Source organism: Corvus moneduloides, chromosome 5 (assembly GCF_009650955.1).
Source record: "Corvus moneduloides isolate bCorMon1 chromosome 5, bCorMon1.pri, whole genome shotgun sequence".
NCBI lineage: Eukaryota > Metazoa > Chordata > Aves > Passeriformes > Corvidae > Corvus > Corvus moneduloides.
Genome location: NC_045480.1, coordinates 6,068,076 through 6,085,252, shown reverse-complemented (window position 1 = coordinate 6,085,252; position 17,177 = coordinate 6,068,076). Strand labels below are relative to the sequence as shown.

Here is a 17,177-nt window from a genome sequence, read left to right as displayed (position 1 = left end):
TGCGTCAATCATCCCTGGACAGAACTCCTGCACCACATCTCATGGGCCAACATAAACAGCCCCTTCCAAAAACCCCTAAAAGCGCTGTTGATGCAGCCCTACAGCGTTACCTGTTTAGCCTGCTGGCTCTTACTCTCCCTGGAAAAATATTTTCACCCACAGGGAGTATTTTGCCCGAGTTGTTTTCTCTGCCTTATTTTTGCAACCTGCTGAAGTGGTGTCAGTGGTCAGAAGTTCTGTAGAGACAAAGGCAAGCTTGAGGAGAAACTTCTGGGTGACATACCACATTCACCTTGGCTCCAGGGTGGATACACACTGTGCCTGGACCAGAGGGAACACCTGGTCACCAGTAGCACTGGTTGCAGCCACCTTTGCTGCCAGCTGTGCTTCTCATGGAGCAGCTCCTTCCTTGCAACAAGCAATGCCATAGGAGGGCCAGCAAACGCTGACAGAATTAACTTGCCATATTCCATCTCCCCAAAATGATCCTTCTCCCTCAGAAGCCAAAGGCAGAGATAGAGGAAGGAAGACGTCACCCATTTCCCTATAAAGTACTCCAGATTTCAAGGGATCATTGAGACAAACAGAAAATTGTTGTGATGCAGGGTGTGAAAGATGCAATCTCCCAGTGCAAAAGGGTCAGACATGCACTACCCCTAATTGAGCTGAACCAAGAGCCAAATATGATTTTTTTCAGTCTTCACATTCGCTGCCCCCAGGCTATGTTACATTTTGCCCTGTGGACCTTGATGCATTTCAGATTCCTCAAGAGTCATTTTATAAATGTTCCCATAAATATCCAGTCCTTCAAAGTACTGAGCCTTCCTGCCATAAGTGGGAATGGAAGAAAGGGCTCGCTGCCTGTGGAGACACTGCAATATTCCACAAGCTCAGCCCATGCTCCTCTAAGAATTTAAACCATTACATTTTTTTCCAGGTTGGCTTCCTGCCCAAGTTTCCTCCCCAAAACACCCCCAGCAAGGTCAGAAGAGCTTTCCCCCTGGCACAAGGGAGTTACCAAGCTGGGAGCAAAGGCCAATGATGGGGTCAAGTTCAGTTATCTTCAGCTGCCATGAAATCACACCTGAGAAGGATTTACTGCCAGGAGCTGAGTGGCTGCAGTCAGGCAAAGGAAGGGGGGGTCCTATTTGTGCATCTAATGACCCAGCTTAGCAGGAAAGAAACCAAGTGCTTGACCTTTCTCAGCATCACGTGAAGCAAATGCTCCATATGACATGGCTCCAGCATTATCTACCAGGCACAGGTGCATGACTGCAATTAGAAATGACCAGCATTTCACACATAACAGCACCTTTCAACCCAACTCAGCCCATCCAAAACCTCTCTGAGACTCAGTTACCATTTTCTTCCCACCCAGCCTCCCCAGCTCCCTTGCCAGCTCGAGCAGCACCAAACAATTCCCCGTGAAGTCTCACAGCTGTTATTTGGAAATTAAATTGGAACTCACGACACCTCCCTGCACGCTGGTAGATCTTACACTTGGCATTTGGTTTATCCCAACACCATTCCTCACCCCCACCCCTAAACCAACTTCCGCGGAGAACAATGCTGCCGGTTTGTGTCCACAACAGATTTATTCCCCCCTTTCCAGGGGCTCACAATGCCCGCACCTTCAAGGGGCAGTAGCTGCTTGAAGCGAAGGGTTCCTTCTGGTTTGTGGAAAGAAAAGGCTGCCCTCTGTAATCAGGGTATTGTTCTCCCTAAATGGAGCCAGACTCTGTAAACATGCTCCTCTGCACAGTGCTGGGAGGGCGAATGCCAGCGTGTGTACACACACATGCAGGGAATGTGTCTCGTTCTAAACAACAGAAAATTATGTTAATTCATTTCCTCTGCCTAAACAGTGCTAATAAGCTTTGGGAAAGGAGGAGGAAAAAGTAAACAGGAGTCCATTACAAAAAGGTGAGGGGGAGAGGTAACCAAGTAACTCCACCAAATGTCTCCTCTGGGGAAGGACATTCATGTTACAGCTCAGATGGGCTCCACACAGCCCTCCCTCTGTCCTGCTGGAGGTGGAAATGGAACAGCAACAATTTCTTTCTTTGCTTTCATAAGGTTTCAGCCCGTTTTACGAGTTCAATCTTGTGAAATGGGAAATGAGCTCCCACCAGTGCCCTGATCCACAGCAACTGCATCCCTGGGGGCTTTGCACTGCATGTGATGTGAGTGCTCCGGTGACCAAAGCCAACACGAATAGTCAGAGCCTATGCGTAATTTTCTAACAGGAAAATAATTTCACTAAGCAAACTGCCATGCTTTGACTCAAAACCCTGATTAGCACAGTTTGAAAACAGGGCAGCATACTGTTCTGGGAATTAACTTGCTTGACCCCTAGTCTATAATGGCACTCAAATAATCTGCGAGTCAGACCAAGTTGAAAAACTCTTGGAAGACCACACTGAAAGAATTTACTGGATTTATTGGATTTTCTAGGATAAAAGAAAAATAAGCCTGGAACTCCACTTAGTCTGTGGCCTTCAGAAAGACAAGCTTTTTCTCCTGACAGTATCTAGAAGAGGAACACTGCCTACATTGAGCAGCACTTTTTTATATTTATTCTTTTTAATGCACAGGAAACTCTCAATAAATAGTCATAATCATTATTAATATGCAGGTCTATTGCTATGATTACTTTCAAGCAGCACCTTGCAGTACCTTTCTTCTTTGGTACTGATGGTAAAGCAAGGGACAGATTCCCAACCCTGTGAATCTACAATCCTCCCAACAGGAATCCTCTGGTCTACTCCCGTTTGAGCAAGCAGGAAATCAGGAAAAGCATTCTGCCTCAGGAATACAAGCAGGACTTTGCCCTGGTCTAGACAAAATACTGACCCATCCCTACCTTATGGCTTCTGGAGCTCCTGAGCAAAATACTCTCACCAGCCTCTACTACTTTGTACCTCTTTGCATCCCAGAAACAACAGCTGTGTGCTCAGAGCGGTGGCAAACACCTTCAGAACACAAATCCAGCAATTAGCAATCAACTGTCCAAAGCCAGTTCCCTGCATATGCAAATATCTCTCTAACAGGTTTATGATTCCTTGTCAATCAAACAAGGCAAAGTAAACACCCGTTTACCATCCTGGCCATGATTAGGTTGAAAGTTTCACTCTCAATAGCCCTTAATGAAATTAACCCCGGCAACACTGCATTTCTGATTGGTTGGGAATAGCAGGAGGAGGAAAGATACTCATCAGCTCCTGATCTGTTATTCTAGTTTTATATTAACTATTGCAGATCATGATGAACCCTCCCATGGCGTGGTGCCACTCTGCACAGAACTGAAACTCAGCCTGGTCTTACGAGGCTCCAGTTTCTGCTCTCTGGTAAGATTATATATTTAAATCCTATCCACACCTACTCAGCCACAACTCACTGAACCTAAAGGGACTAACACTTTTGTAATCCAACCCTGAACATCAAAATATGAAATGACTTCTCAGAGCATGGAGCCTGATCTCCATATGCTGGAGGAGCTGTCAACTCCTCCCCAGTTTTTCCATTTCAAACTGCCCAAAAATGCATTAAACGCTTCCCAGTATTACTCATCTGGATAAAGAGACACTGTTATTGCCACCAAAGTGTTGTGTTAGTTTGCAGAAGAACAGGGAAGATTTAGATTCACCCAGAAGGTGAGCAAGGTGGCTCACAGCACCCTCCCTCTGAAGAGTATCCACACCCTGCAGGAGTTACAGCCACCAGTTTAACACTGACTTGGTCAATGACAAACAAGCATCCTTCCTTCCACAGAGTCTGGAGTATCCCTGGGGAGATATTCCACAGTGTTCAGAGGTTCATCCTGTTACTCATTAACCCTTCCATCCTTGACACATAGTTCATACACCTGTAGCTCATCTGGCACTTGCCATTGCTTAACCAGAAGTTACAGATCTGTTAACAGATCTGAGAACAACCACTGAGAAAATAACTTCCTCTGTTACTCCAGATCATACAAACCTATTAGAGAGGAGGGAGGAGGGAAAGAAACCTGTTCACAGTGCTCCAGCATCTGCAGCAGCCTAACTCCAGTACTTTGGCTTGTGCAGCTTTGAGAGGCTGGTGAGTCTGAACAGCTTTCCCTTTTCCCTCCTTTGTGGTTGATTTGGCCTTGCCCCATTCACTTCTGTCTAAAAAAAAGGAGATTAAAATCCTTTAAATTACAAATTAAAATACAAAGCAATAGTTAAATAGTAGCTAGCACAATGAAAGCACCCTTTTTACATTACAAGGCTTTTACTCGGAGTCACATAAGCCAATCAAGTCTCACACCTGTACATGGGGGCACCTGGGAGGACATGGGAGAAGTGAGAACTACAGCACAGGCTTGGAAAAACTGCATCCCAACATCCTCTTCAGAGTCACACACTGCCTGCTGGAGATCCTCTCCCAGGCACTAGGCAAGCCTCAAGAGCAGGGGTACACTAACTAATCTGGACTGAATTTTCTCTTGAAGGATTGCTAACGCATTTCCCTCCACATTCCCCTCCAGCTTTTTCCCTCTCCAAGTATCCTGGGTAGAACTGATAAGCCCAAAGTTACCACAGAGCTGTTGTGCCACTGCACACTAGTACCTAACTCTTAAGGTCATCAGTTCAGGGGGTGTGTGGAGCAACCCCAGCAAGGAGAATATGAATTTTAAAAAATGCCTACTGCACAAAGTAAGTCCACATTTCCCTATTTGTCTACTGTTCCTGTGTTTTTATCTGAGAGACACAAATACTGATGGCTCTTAAAATACCCACCAAAGTGGCACCTAGGGTATGACACCTCTTGCATTACTCACTTTACAGGATACCTAAGATTGTGTGAATCTCTCATGAAATAAATTTACCACATATGAGGAGAAATTCTTTTGTGTCCCATCAAGCTGGAAACCACTTGTAGAAAAGCTGAGCATAGAGATGCAGCCATCCTGAGAAACATTAACCTGCTCCAAGGAGCCTCTGTTCCCAATTTACATTTTTCTTCTTAGTGAAGCTCAAAGTTAAGTTTGAACACTTAATGGAAGAAGTAGCCTGGAGTTACTGGCTAAACTTCTTCATGAAAATTGGAGTGGTTGGGATGAAATAACAACGTCAGGTTCCTCACAGCACTGCAGGATGCTATGTTTCTGCTGTGATACAAAAGGGACACTGAGAAATCAGAGCAACCAACCAAACTCCGCACAGCCCAGGTTTATTTGACTGGGAAGGGGAAGGGAAAAAAATAAAAATCGGATATGGGAATGGATTTGGCAACAAACAGCATACATTAACTTATTAAATAACATTCAGGCCAGTCTTCGGCCCCTCCAAACCCAGAACACTACCTGCAGAACGGTTCTCTGTCTTTGGGGACAAACCTCTCTGTGGCAACCCAAAGTTTAAGCAATGAATTTCCAAATTGTTTTCACCCCTGGCAGCGCACGCTCCACCCCCCAGCCAGAGCTGGCAGTCAGTAGCAGCAAAATGTGCTTTTCTGTAATAAAAAAAGTGCGTCCAAGCCGTCCAGTCATGCAGGCGAGTGTCACACCTAGCCCACATCTCCTCTGCTCTCACACATGAGGTGGATATCACAGATAATCAGGGTAAGTCATCCCTCAGGGATGGATCCAAAGCCTATGGGAGTGAGTAGGAGTCACAGCACCAACACTCACAGGCTCTGAATCAGGTCCTAACCTGTTACAACTGGCATGGGCTGCATCTGCCTATCTCATACGACATCAGGACAGCACGATCAGATTAATCAAGCTTGCTTTTGGAAATATTTGTCTTTTACCATAGTACCACAGTTGCTATGAAAGAGCAGCAGACTGAACAGACTTGCATCAGACAGAGGTCTTTGCAACTTCTATATTCACACCAGCTCCACTCTCAAGAAGTCCCTTATATGATGAAAAATGTTTCCCCTTGTTGCAAAGGACTAGAACAGGTGAACACAGCTAAATAAGTATGGAGGCATTATTATTAGAGAACAAGATAAGAAATAGAAATCCAAATTAAGTTTTCCAAACAAGATCAAATGCATTTTAGCTTGAGCAGCCCACCAGAAAACACAAGAAGAGGTCAGATGAAAGACAAATTACTTGAAACAAGACAAAATGAGCAGGTTAATGAAAGGAAAGTGGGAAAAGAACATTTCCACCGACTCCTGTAATGCTGGGATACATTTGCACAGATCCTTTAGGCAGCATAGTTTTACAAGTCACTGCAGACGCAAGTAGGAGCTTCACGTCTTAGGAAAATCAGCTGCACCTATTCTAATCTCACTGAATAAATAAAGCTATGACTAAAGGTTGTTGGGTTTTTTTTTAATTCAACATAGGCAAAAGAAGACCTCTGCATTATTATTTTCCTATTTCAGTAGAAATTTTTCTCTCTTCAAGTAATTAATCCAAAAATGCATATCCAGGCTCTACTGCACTCACACTATTCCATGACAAGTGTTCTGCACCCAACGCTGTATCAGCAATGCTCATGGTGAGACAGACACTCAAAAAGGAATTATCAGAGGGGATATTGGAAAAGGTCAGCTCTATCAGCCAATTCATGTCAAATGACAAACTTCAGCTTTAGTTGATAAATTAGCACCAGTGGTCCCAAATCTTGAAAAGAGGGTTCCTACTTGCTAGCAAGCGTTGCTTCTTTTTCAGTTTTGAATGATATTCTTTTCCTGAAAAATACCACTTTCCTTTAATATCTCAAGCACCACCTCATGGCATATGGAAGTATCTTCTGTGGCTAAGACTCAGGCTTTGGAGTCCAGCCTTTGCTGTGTGCAATTTCATCCCAGAAAAGACGTATTTTGATTTGCTGCTTGCGTCTTTTAAAGAATGTCAAAGAAATATATGGACTTGGGAAACAGAGTTATAAAAACTTAAAGGAAAATCTAGATGTATTTGAGCTATTTGCTGAGTTTTGTAATATTCCTAATTAAAAACAAATAAAATCAACCCTAATTTTCCAGTATGACGCACACTAAATTTTATGTTTAAACTCAGCCACAATTTAGAGCGGCCAACAGCCTCAGAAGAAGGGAGGAACCGGCGTTTAAAAAAATAACCAGGATTTTCTTAGATCGTCATGTTGACTCTAGGTACAAGTCATGCTGACAGATTATTCATCAGCAAGTTCCCCAAGAGCACGATCCAAAAAATGCCCCAAACTTTACCAGAAGATGAGCTGTGAGTTCCGTAAAATCTGAATCGGGCTGTTAGATCTGAACATGCTTCTCTTTCACAAGCGAGAAATCACCTAATCATTATATCTGCTAACAACCACTCAACAAAAATAAAGGCATAAAACAGAAGCCAACAACCATCTCTCTCACATTACCATTATTTATCTTTGCTGTCCTTACTGAAGCACTCTTATAAACCCCAAAGTTCACTCTTATAAACTCCAAAGTTACAGAATGGGAATTCTGTTCAACAGAACGAAGAACTCAACTTCCAAGAAATAAAAAACACCTCTAGCATCCTATTCCCTTTTCTTCAATATTAAGAGAAAACAAAAAGGCACATAACATTATTTCTGCACAAAAACATTGAATTTTGAGGCAGCCCAATCAGCAAATTCCATGTAAAGCAGACACCAAGCAGGTCTGCAAGCCAAGGTCGCACAGAGAAGTGTCAGAACAGAAAGCAATTAAGGTCCCGTTCTTCCCCTCCCTACGCAATGCACCGAAAATGAAATCAACATCCAAACTGATTAGTTTCCAGCAGAATATCAGTTTACTTGCTAACAGGAGGGTGGCTACTGCTCTTACCAAAAACTTCTAAACATACCATACAAAATCTTGCTTAAGCCACAGGGCCAAGCCAGGCACATCCCAATGTTACCTTATACGGTCACCAACGCGAATATGATGGCAACTTGACAGATTTGGAACAAATATTTCATTGTCTGTCACTGAGATGACATAGGCAGGAAAATATCAGATTGTATTACCTGTGTCCAACTGGAGGTGTGGCGTGGCAGGAGCTACATTGCTGCAGGACATAGTCACTAAGGGTTAGTGACCCAAGATGGCATTAATCCCCGCAGAGGAGGGCCAGGGCAGGACACTGAGAACTTTTATGCCCAGTATGGGGCTGCTTGGAGAGAACAGGAATGGAATAATGTAAGAGATGAGCTGCTGGACCTGCGCTGTTACGCCAGGCTCAGAGCAGACATTATCCGTCGCGGCTGGGAACCGGGCTGAAGCGGCCGCCTCACGCCTTGGCTGTCAGCTGGAAGGCACAGTCCCTCTTAGAAAACCACAGCACACAGGTTTTGTTATCCAAGAGTGCATTTTGAGCACACAGGCGTTCTAGTCTTCAGCCGCAAGGGAAAGAAGGGGCTTGGATATCTACCAAAATAGCTCCTGAGGAAGACTTTTTTGGTACAGGCTCCCTCCAGGAGATCCTTAGCCTGGAATAAGATTGGCCACTGAGAGATTTATTCCAGACTAAATTTTTTGGAAGGGTTATTCCAGTGCACTTGCAGGTGTAGACAAGCCCTTTGTCAAAGTCTTTCAGTTTCAGCCCCAAAAGCATTGGTTCAAACACAACCAGAGTTATCTCACCCCTCATCCCTTCAAACACAGACAGTTCTACCACCCGGACCTCTAGAACCAGACCTGCTCTCTGCTTTGCCTGGATATTTCAACGGTATTGCCTCTTCCTTAAGAGTTTATCTTGGTTTGCTAAGATATTCCCTTTTTTACAGTGTCCTCTACTTCAGTGATGAGATACATTGGTGGGACAGAGCCAGCAGGCACAGATCTGACCCCGGAAAAACGCCCCTTTTTGCTGGGAGGTGGGAAAAAAAAACCTGCCACATAAACCCAATCGGTCACTCCTGCAGGGCCCTTTGCCTTAAAAGGTGTCACCTAAATAAAGATGTAAAAATAATACAACGTAACATTTAATGCAAGATTGCAGCTGAGCATTCAACTGTCAGGAAATATCAAAGCTCGAGCGCGTGGGCAACTTAACTCTGCCCCCTTGTGCAGATGCACCATGGCACAGCCCTTCCCCAAGCACGGGCACAGCATCAGTCAGCTCCAGATTAACATCCTAACTCCAGCATAACCTAGTTCTGCCTAAAATGAGTAGAAAAGGACCATCACTTTCCCAGAGAGCCTCCTCAGACACCTTCCTCACTTGACTGCCAGCCAGCAAGCACCTATTTAACTTCTGATGCCTCCAATCAGGAGGTGCTGGCACACTTTGGGCCACACACATCTAATCTGCAATCAGGATACAGATATTAAATGCTGTTTGACCAAAACAAAGAGCCCTTCTTCCTCCAGAGAAGAGCCTCATGACCTCAGGCTGAGATTTGGCTGAAGGACTGCCTATAAAACCTGAGCAACTGTAACAGGTAACGTTTACACATCTCCAGCAGCCAAAGCCCTTATATGAGGCATTCAGAAAAACTCTGCAGGCACATTAAAGGCCCGGCACATTTTTCCAAGATTCTGAAATTATCCCAATGTAAACACTTAACAATTGGAGATATTTGTCAGCACAAAATAAATTTTCAAAGTTCTGGAGAGTGTCTCATCTCTGCTCACAAGTTTGACCCTCCATCTATCTCCTTCACTATCAAAAATGCTCTCAACCTTAAGGAGGCCTAAAGCAGGATTTACATGTCAGAATTTTGTCTATGTTTTCACAGCAATGACTCCTTTTTCTTCTTCACTTTCCCTCTTTTAAATCAGCACATGAACGAATGACATTTTTTATGGGTTTGGCCCTGGCTTTTAACCTCTCTTTCTAGATAATTTTAAATAACCAGAATCCTCTCTCCACACGCTTACAGGATGGGTTTTTCCATCCAGCTCTAAAAAGTGTTCAAATAACCCAATTGCCAATATGATCCTATAAAGTTATATTAGGAAGACCTTTCCATAGGAAAAATAATGATGTCCTGAAATTACCACTGTTAATTTTCTGTCGCTTCTTCACACAACAACAGCCAACAGCACTTCACTTTCCAGGGGGAATAAGTGTACAAGCAAGACAATCGCAAACCAAATTTAAACAGGGTCAGCCAGTAAAGCAGCCGATATTCAGTTCACATCAGAGACAAGAATCTTTTTGTCTTCTCCTGCCCACTTCAGATCTTTTCCGGAACTCCACCAACTTCTCAGGTCCATTGCAATAATATACATCCATGAAGTCATCTTAATTCATACACTGCTGCCCATCGCCCACAACTTAAACTGAGTCTCCATTGTAAGCCTCGCCTGGAATTCAGACTTGCAGGAATTACAGCCTATATACTGTTTTCTTTTTCATTCAGCTTCCAGCCAAATCATTTTATAGTGCTTTTGCCTCCATAAAATATTTTCTTGAGAGCCAATGCCAAGAAGAAAAAAAAGCAGTGCGCTAACCCAAACTTGGGTTTTCAGAGTAGTGCTCCCCCTCTCCTTTCCCACTCTCGCCCCCCCCCAAGATTTATTTTTGGCAAGTTACAGCCCAAGTGAAGGGCAAGCTTAAACCTTTTAATTCGCACATCCATCGCGCTGGATGATTTAAAGGTCTTACAACAATTCATGAAACTCTGAGACTGTTGGAAAATGCAGCTGGCGCAACCAGCATCCTAAAGTCATACCCCCATTCTCCTGGAACAATGCAGCCCCTACGTTGTGACCAGAGGAAGAGGAGCTGAAAGCCTGGATTCCCATTCAGGCTTTCCAAGGACAGCACCCACCAAGGTACAACACCAGGCAAAAGTGCAGGAAGAGCCACCGCTCCTTGCGCTCTGATCCCAGAGCTTTGCTAAAAGCATCTTCCCATAAAGAAACTTCTTTTTTCCTACCCCCATCATTCCCAGGTCAATGTGTTTCAATTTGCCTCTGGAAGGGTAACCTGTTTATTGAAATCTGATCAACTGCCGGAGCCTCAGTGCTAAAATACGCTCTCGCTGTTGGGAACTGTCATTTGTCTGTCACCGGGGAAGTCAATGGATGTGTTTGTTTAGTTTGTAAGTGGGAATACACGGGGCAGAGGCTGGAGGGATTACAGGAGGGGAGAGGTATTTCTGATCCACAGAGGAATGCAGTTGCTTTTCTTTAAAATTGTCTGTGTATTTTCACACAGGCACAAGAAAAGCCCCTGGAAGTTCACCTGTGCCTAACAGACCTCAGCAAAGCTGGAGTGACCGCGCTCCATCCCAAACGATGGCCCCGAACTGTGCAGGTAAGGAGGCACCACACATGGGCACGAGCCTGCATCTCTGTGCAGGTAAAAAACATGCAGGGGACGAGTCCCTGCCAACAGCAACTCCTGTGGGGGGGGTCCCTCCAGGGGCACCGCGGGTGTTTGCGGAGCACGAGCCCACAGAGCAGAGAGAAGGGTGAGAGTCACAGAGTGTTCGCACCAAGCACGCTCCCCTTACCTCTCGCCGAGTCCGAAAATGCAATTATCCCTGCAAAAAGGAGCGCCAGCTGCAATTCCATTTTGAAAACCAGATCCCACTGTACAGCACAGGCTACTGTCCTCTCAGACCTGGAGGCAGGAAAAAGGAGAGCAAAATAGTTACTGGGGTGAAAAAGCCCTGAACAACCCTCAACTTTGCAGAGTCTTAAATCCTATTGCAAAGACTGACAAGAAGAAACAGCAAATGAAAGAGCAACGTACTTGTAATTCATTCCTTGGTGCTCAGTGAGTAAAACTTTGCCCTCCTCTCTGCTTTAGCCTGATATAAATCAAGAACCCACTGAGGCCAGTAAGCTCCTCTAAGTTTACAGTTAATGCATAATTCTTTGGTATCCTGTACAGAATCAGTCTGGAAGGCAAACAAAACGCTAGCAAGTGGCCATAAAACAAGATTTCAGGTTAACAATTTGCGGAGAAACTTGGTGGAAGGGGGAGGAGGAATGTTACCTCTCCCATCAGCAGCCCAGAAAACTTTGTGTTGCTGCTCCAGTGCCCCTCAGCCAAGCTCCGTTCTGGGTACGCGCCTTCCTCCACTCCGAGACTTCTCTGCACAGCGCTGATTCCTCCTTTCCTCTTCTTCCCCCCCCCCCCCCCCCCGCCACGCTCCCCCCACCAACAGCCTCACTTGTTTCCGTGGGCTTCAGAGGTGCGTCTCAAAGCACAACCGCACTTAATTACCCAGATTCTTGAAGATGCCTTCGCTGTGATACGCACACCCGGGGAAGATCAGGTTTACATTAATTACACCCTGTTCTCCTCCTAAAACTCTGACTCTCTAAACACTGTCTGGATTCCTCACCCTTGTAAACTCCCCGGTTTAAACACCCCGTGCCCCCAGGACACACAACAATCCGCGCACAGCATCCAGCAGAGCAAACACGGCCGCTCCGCCGTTCGCGGCGGGCAGCGGGAGCGGGGGGCGGCGGGGCTCCCCCGGGGCGCGGCGCGGCTCGGCGGTAACGGGATATTCGCCGCCGGGAATCGGGGTCGCGGAAGGGAGGGACACCCGGCGCGATGCCACCTGGTGCTGCCCCGCGCCTCGGGGCTGCGCTGGCGGCTCCCAGCTGTGCGCTCCCCGGCCCCGGCGGGGTGTCCCGGCCCGGGGTGACGCCGCGGGGGACACTTACCTTGGCTGCTGCCGGGCTCTAACACCGCGCGCTGGAGCCCATCCCCGCCGCTCGCCGCCTCATGCCCTCCGCGGCCACGGCGCCCGGCGGGCGCTCCGCCGCCGGCCTCTACCTCATCCCCCCCCCTCCCCGGGGTGGCGGGGGCTGCCCGGGGGTGCCCTCCCCACGGAGCGGCTCTGCCCCTTCACCGGCTTTTTAACAATCCCCCCTCTTCGCTCCCGCGGGAGATTTTTTTCCACTCGAGAGTCACGGGCGAGGAGGTCAGGGAAAGGGGGAAACCTTGTAAATTATTTTTTTCCTGCTTTCCGGGCCGGGCTGAGCGTGTGTGTGCGGGGAGGGACAGCGGGGACCTGCCAGAGCCTCCGGGGCTCCGCGCCGCGGGATGCCCGGTGATGCCGTCCGGCGGCTCGCCCAGCCGGAATCCCGTTTAAGGAGCGAGGGGAGGAGGGGAAAGGGGCTGGGGAAGGGGAGGGGAGGTGGGGGAGAGCCGGGGAGAGAGAAACCAGCGATAAAGCAACTTTCCCTGCAGGGCTTTGTGGCGGTGGGGGCCGAGCCGCCGCGAAGGGCGGCGCGGGGCCGCCCCGCTCCAAACTTCGCACCAATCCCCGGGAGCCCCCGGCAGCCCCCGCCCTCCGCCGGCCCCGCTCCCCTTAACCCTTTGCGGGCGCAGCGGCGGCCGCGGAGCGCTCGGTGCTCCGGGAGCGCGTCCCGCAGCTCCAGCTCCCGCCGCGCTCCGGCCCCGCTGCAGCCGCCGCTCCCGAGCCCGGCACCGCCGGCGCCGCGCTGCCGACCTCGCCGTGCCCGAGAGCGTTCTCCTCCCCGCACCCCCGTAAGCCCAGCGGCGCTGGAGACCTCCGACCTCGCAGCCCCCCCGCACCCCACAACCCGTCCCGGCCAAAGCACCGCTCTCCCCACGCCAGGAGAGAGCCCCGGCCGTGGGAACCCACCGCGCAGGCAGCGGGGCAGAGATGGGGGGCGGCTGCCCCGTTTTGATCTGTCGGCTTGGATGCAAATGATGCCAGAAAGAAGCTGGCCTGAACTAAACTAAACCAAGTGGAAAATAAACTGTGGAGATGTCAGTTCCTTATATTAACTGTTACAATTATTTATTATTTACTTTCAAACATGACTTGGCTGATGCATTCTCTCTTACAGCAAATCACTCTTTACTCAGGATCAAAACCAACCTGGCAGAATTCACCAAATAGACTAAACAAACGACAAGAAAAAATACTGCCTCAATAGCTAAACTTTTTGTATCTCAAAAGAAACATCATTGCTGTTGATGTTATAGTTTCTTAGATCTCTTGCTTGATATGCTCCAGCACGAAGACCTCCTTGAAAACAAAGTTGTCTCAATACTAGTTCAATGTGATAGGCACCAGGAAAACTCCTAAACCCAAGCCAAGAAGTAATGTGAACATCCATCTTATCTATTTTGTTAGGATTATGAAATCACACCCTCTATTATTATTGTTATTACTAAATATTTTTACTCAGTGATTCCTGACAACATTAAATCTTGATACACAAAATCAATGTGAAAAACATCCAAGACTAAACATATAAACCCCTTGAGCCAGAAACAAACAAAGCAGCTGACAATATTGTTTTTATATCTTACATATTTATATAATCACTTTTATTATTAAAGTTAATTCAGCTGAGAAATTCCAGATGGACTCCTCCTCCTATCAGGCAATAACTTCAGCCTCATTGATTTCAAAGACAGTGTTGACTGAGGGAAACCTTCAGGACTTACCCTACGTGGCCATGTTCATGCCATGCCTTCTGATGAAATCACTCTAACTTGCACCGGAATAAGAACACAACTTCATGCTGCATCTCGGGATGATGTGTAAAACACCTCTTTGTAATATTTTCCAGTCATTTCACCCCAATGGAGTCAAGGTCTTTGTCCCAAGGACATCGTCCCAAAGGTGATCCAGCCCTGAAACTATCTACGCAACCTCTGTTTGCATGCAGACTGAAGTCCAAAGCAGCCCCAGTTCTGGTGCAGATGTGGGACATTGGTTCACAGTCAGGTTTCCTACCAGGTTAGGGGGACCTGACTGAGCTCCTACTCCTCGTCTTGTTTTCTGAGTCATGCACTGAGATTGAGGTTTAAATCCCAGATACACCACGACTATCTTGTCTCAGACTGTCTAGACTTGGGTGAGCTCTCTCTGGGCCTCAATCAGCTCTGAAAGAAAAGACATTCTTCCAACTCAGGCTGTGCCCAAGCCCAGCACCAAGTACCCAGCTCAGGCTGGACACAGAGGACAAAAATCCCATGATGGATCCACTCCTTCCATCCTCACTTCCTTATTGAAAATCACATGTGCCTTTGGAGGCTCCAACATCTTTCAGACTGAGCGTTTCTGCTCCCAGTACAACTACAAAGCAGCAAAATCTCTCCTGCAGCCTTTCACCAGTGTGAAGTTCTAGGAGATGGAGGATTACAAGAAGTTAAAAATTATTCAGGTGCCTCAACACCTTCAGATGCCCTTTAAGCCCCTTCCTTAGGCATCCAGAAAGATTTTTAAGAATCTGATTCCAAGTGATGTTGCAAAGGGATTACGTGGGGCAGGGAATGGAGCCCACAGCTTCCATACCCCAGGCGAAAGTAACCAGAAAATAAACCTTTCTGACTTCAAAATGTCAGCACTATTTTTTTTTTTCAGGGGCTTGTGAATGCCTGAAAGAAAGTCTGAAACCATGCTGTAGACTTCATCCATCTCAATCCCAATACCATAATAAAGGAATAAATGTAAAATATTGATACAAGAAAAATAATTAATATTCCTGAAACAGCTCCTAGTTTATCAGAAACAAAATCTCATGTTGTTTTCCCAACGCTTCTACCTAAAAAAGGAAACATGCAGAGCTGTGGTTTTTTTTCTGGGCTGGCTGTAATTTGCAGGATGATTGAGTAGTCTGAAAGTCAACAGCCCCAGTTTGCTCCTGCACCCCATGGTCCTGAGACGAGGCTGTGGGAAAACAGCTTTCTGGAGCGGACAAACAAAAACGAATGCTAAGCAACAAAATTCATGTCTCCACATGGCCTGAGAAGGAGCCTAACAGTCCATTTGTATCCCAGTTGTCCCCAAAGCCCTGTTTCCGGATCGTGGCTTTTCAAATTTTGCATAGCTGTGATGGTCTAGTGAACATCCATCCCCAGGACGACTTTCCTTATGTCTCCAAAACCACAAACTGGACTTTTTCCAGCTTTTTTACCTCTTTTCTCACAGGAGCTGCTCACCTCCACTATCACAGAACTCCCTTTAAACCCCCCATTTCTTCCCTCCAATCTTGATTGCTTTGCCTTTTCTTTTCCCTTGCAGATGACCTGGGAGACACAGCACCTCCGGACTGTAATTCCCGACCTGTTCCCGTGATTTTTTTTTTTTTTTTTTTTTTTTCCCAACTGCAGGTGGCAGCCACGCTGTCGGATTCCCTGTGACGCTCCATGGGGCTGCGGTTATCCAAGCGACTCGGGCTGGCAGCAGTGCCTTGCCCGAGGAGCACGAGGCCCCGTGGCACGGGTCCACGGCGACATGCCACCGGGGCGGAGGGTGTGCGGGGCGGCTCCGCGCAGCTGACGGAGCACGTGAAGGTGATGGAAGGGCATGACCAGGATTAGCACATTCCCTCCACCTGCCACCCCGTCCATGCAGCCCTCCTCTGGTTACTCCAGCGGCAGCCGCCACGTGGGGTCAACCTGAGCATCCCTCCCGGATGCCTGGAAAAGGGGGTTGCTCTGGATGCAGGGAAAGGTAAGTAACGTGGTTGATGGGGCAGAGGGCGGATTTCCCTGGGTGGATGGGTTCTGATAAAGCATTTGGTGTGTGACGGGGCGGCACAGAAGATGTCACAGCTGGGAAGACAAGGAGCCCAAAATGCACTTTTCCATTTGTGCAACACCAGAGTCACTGCACTGCTCTGTTTGTGTCCATAGTTAAGGCTAAAATGGTGTCTTTCAGAGAAAGCAGTGTTTTATGAGAGCAGAATCACTATCTTCCCTATATGTGGTAACTGAGACCTAGCTATGACCTAGGTAATATTCAGAGGGGATGAATGGGCAGATGGAAAGATCAAACAGGGTGATACAGTACTGAAATCTATATTTTTCTCTTAATAAAAGATGTCACATCTTCTCTCATGGAAAATATCCATTTACTCCCTTAGTAATATACATTCTCTCATGTAAATATACATTTACTCCCTTAGATTAGCTTTGCTCTAAGTGGTGTTGCAAAGAAACAAATGGTTCATCATATGTATACGGTTCACTTTTATACATGAAGCATGAATTCCAATGTCTGACAGAGAAGAAAGGAGAGTAACAGGGTTAGATGTCCTATCATGCAAGCCTTGGGTCTTGTTCAGGATGCTGGGGAGTCACATTTCCCCATGGCCACTGTACCAGGGCTTTCATGACTTTTCACAGGCACAAATGATCCCTCTGCTACCTTGTGGTCTTTGTGTTGGTCTGAAGCACCACCAGCAGAGAGTTCCCAGCCCTTTCACCAAGGACTGGTCTCACACACTGCCCAGCCTCACTGTGCCTGACGAATGTGCTTGAATTTCTCATTGGTGCTAAATCTGCACATGATGGCATC

General features: G+C 47.0%; 1 protein-coding gene across 5 annotated transcripts in view; it reads right to left on the bottom strand.

The window, feature by feature from the left end:
* FGFRL1 (fibroblast growth factor receptor like 1) overlaps nucleotides 1-14,389 on the bottom strand; it is a 169,431-nt gene extending 155,042 nt beyond the window's left edge. Inside the window, exons 1-2 of one of the 5 annotated variants that reach the window (XM_032108907.1) lie at nucleotides 14,318-14,389; nucleotides 11,388-11,497 (exon numbers count right to left, since the gene is read on the bottom strand). In XM_032108907.1, the coding sequence (XP_031964798.1) occupies nucleotides 11,388-11,448 (61 nt within the window). In that variant the 5' untranslated portion in view covers nucleotides 11,449-11,497; nucleotides 14,318-14,389. Of the gene's footprint in view, nucleotides 1-7,949; nucleotides 8,063-11,387; nucleotides 11,498-11,629; nucleotides 11,813-11,875; nucleotides 11,967-12,555; nucleotides 13,059-14,317 lie in introns of those variants that run through there. The other 4 variants (XM_032108905.1, XM_032108906.1, XM_032108904.1 and 1 more) reach the window with 4 other exon arrangements.
* Between the last annotated feature and the right edge of the window lie 2,788 nt (nucleotides 14,390-17,177).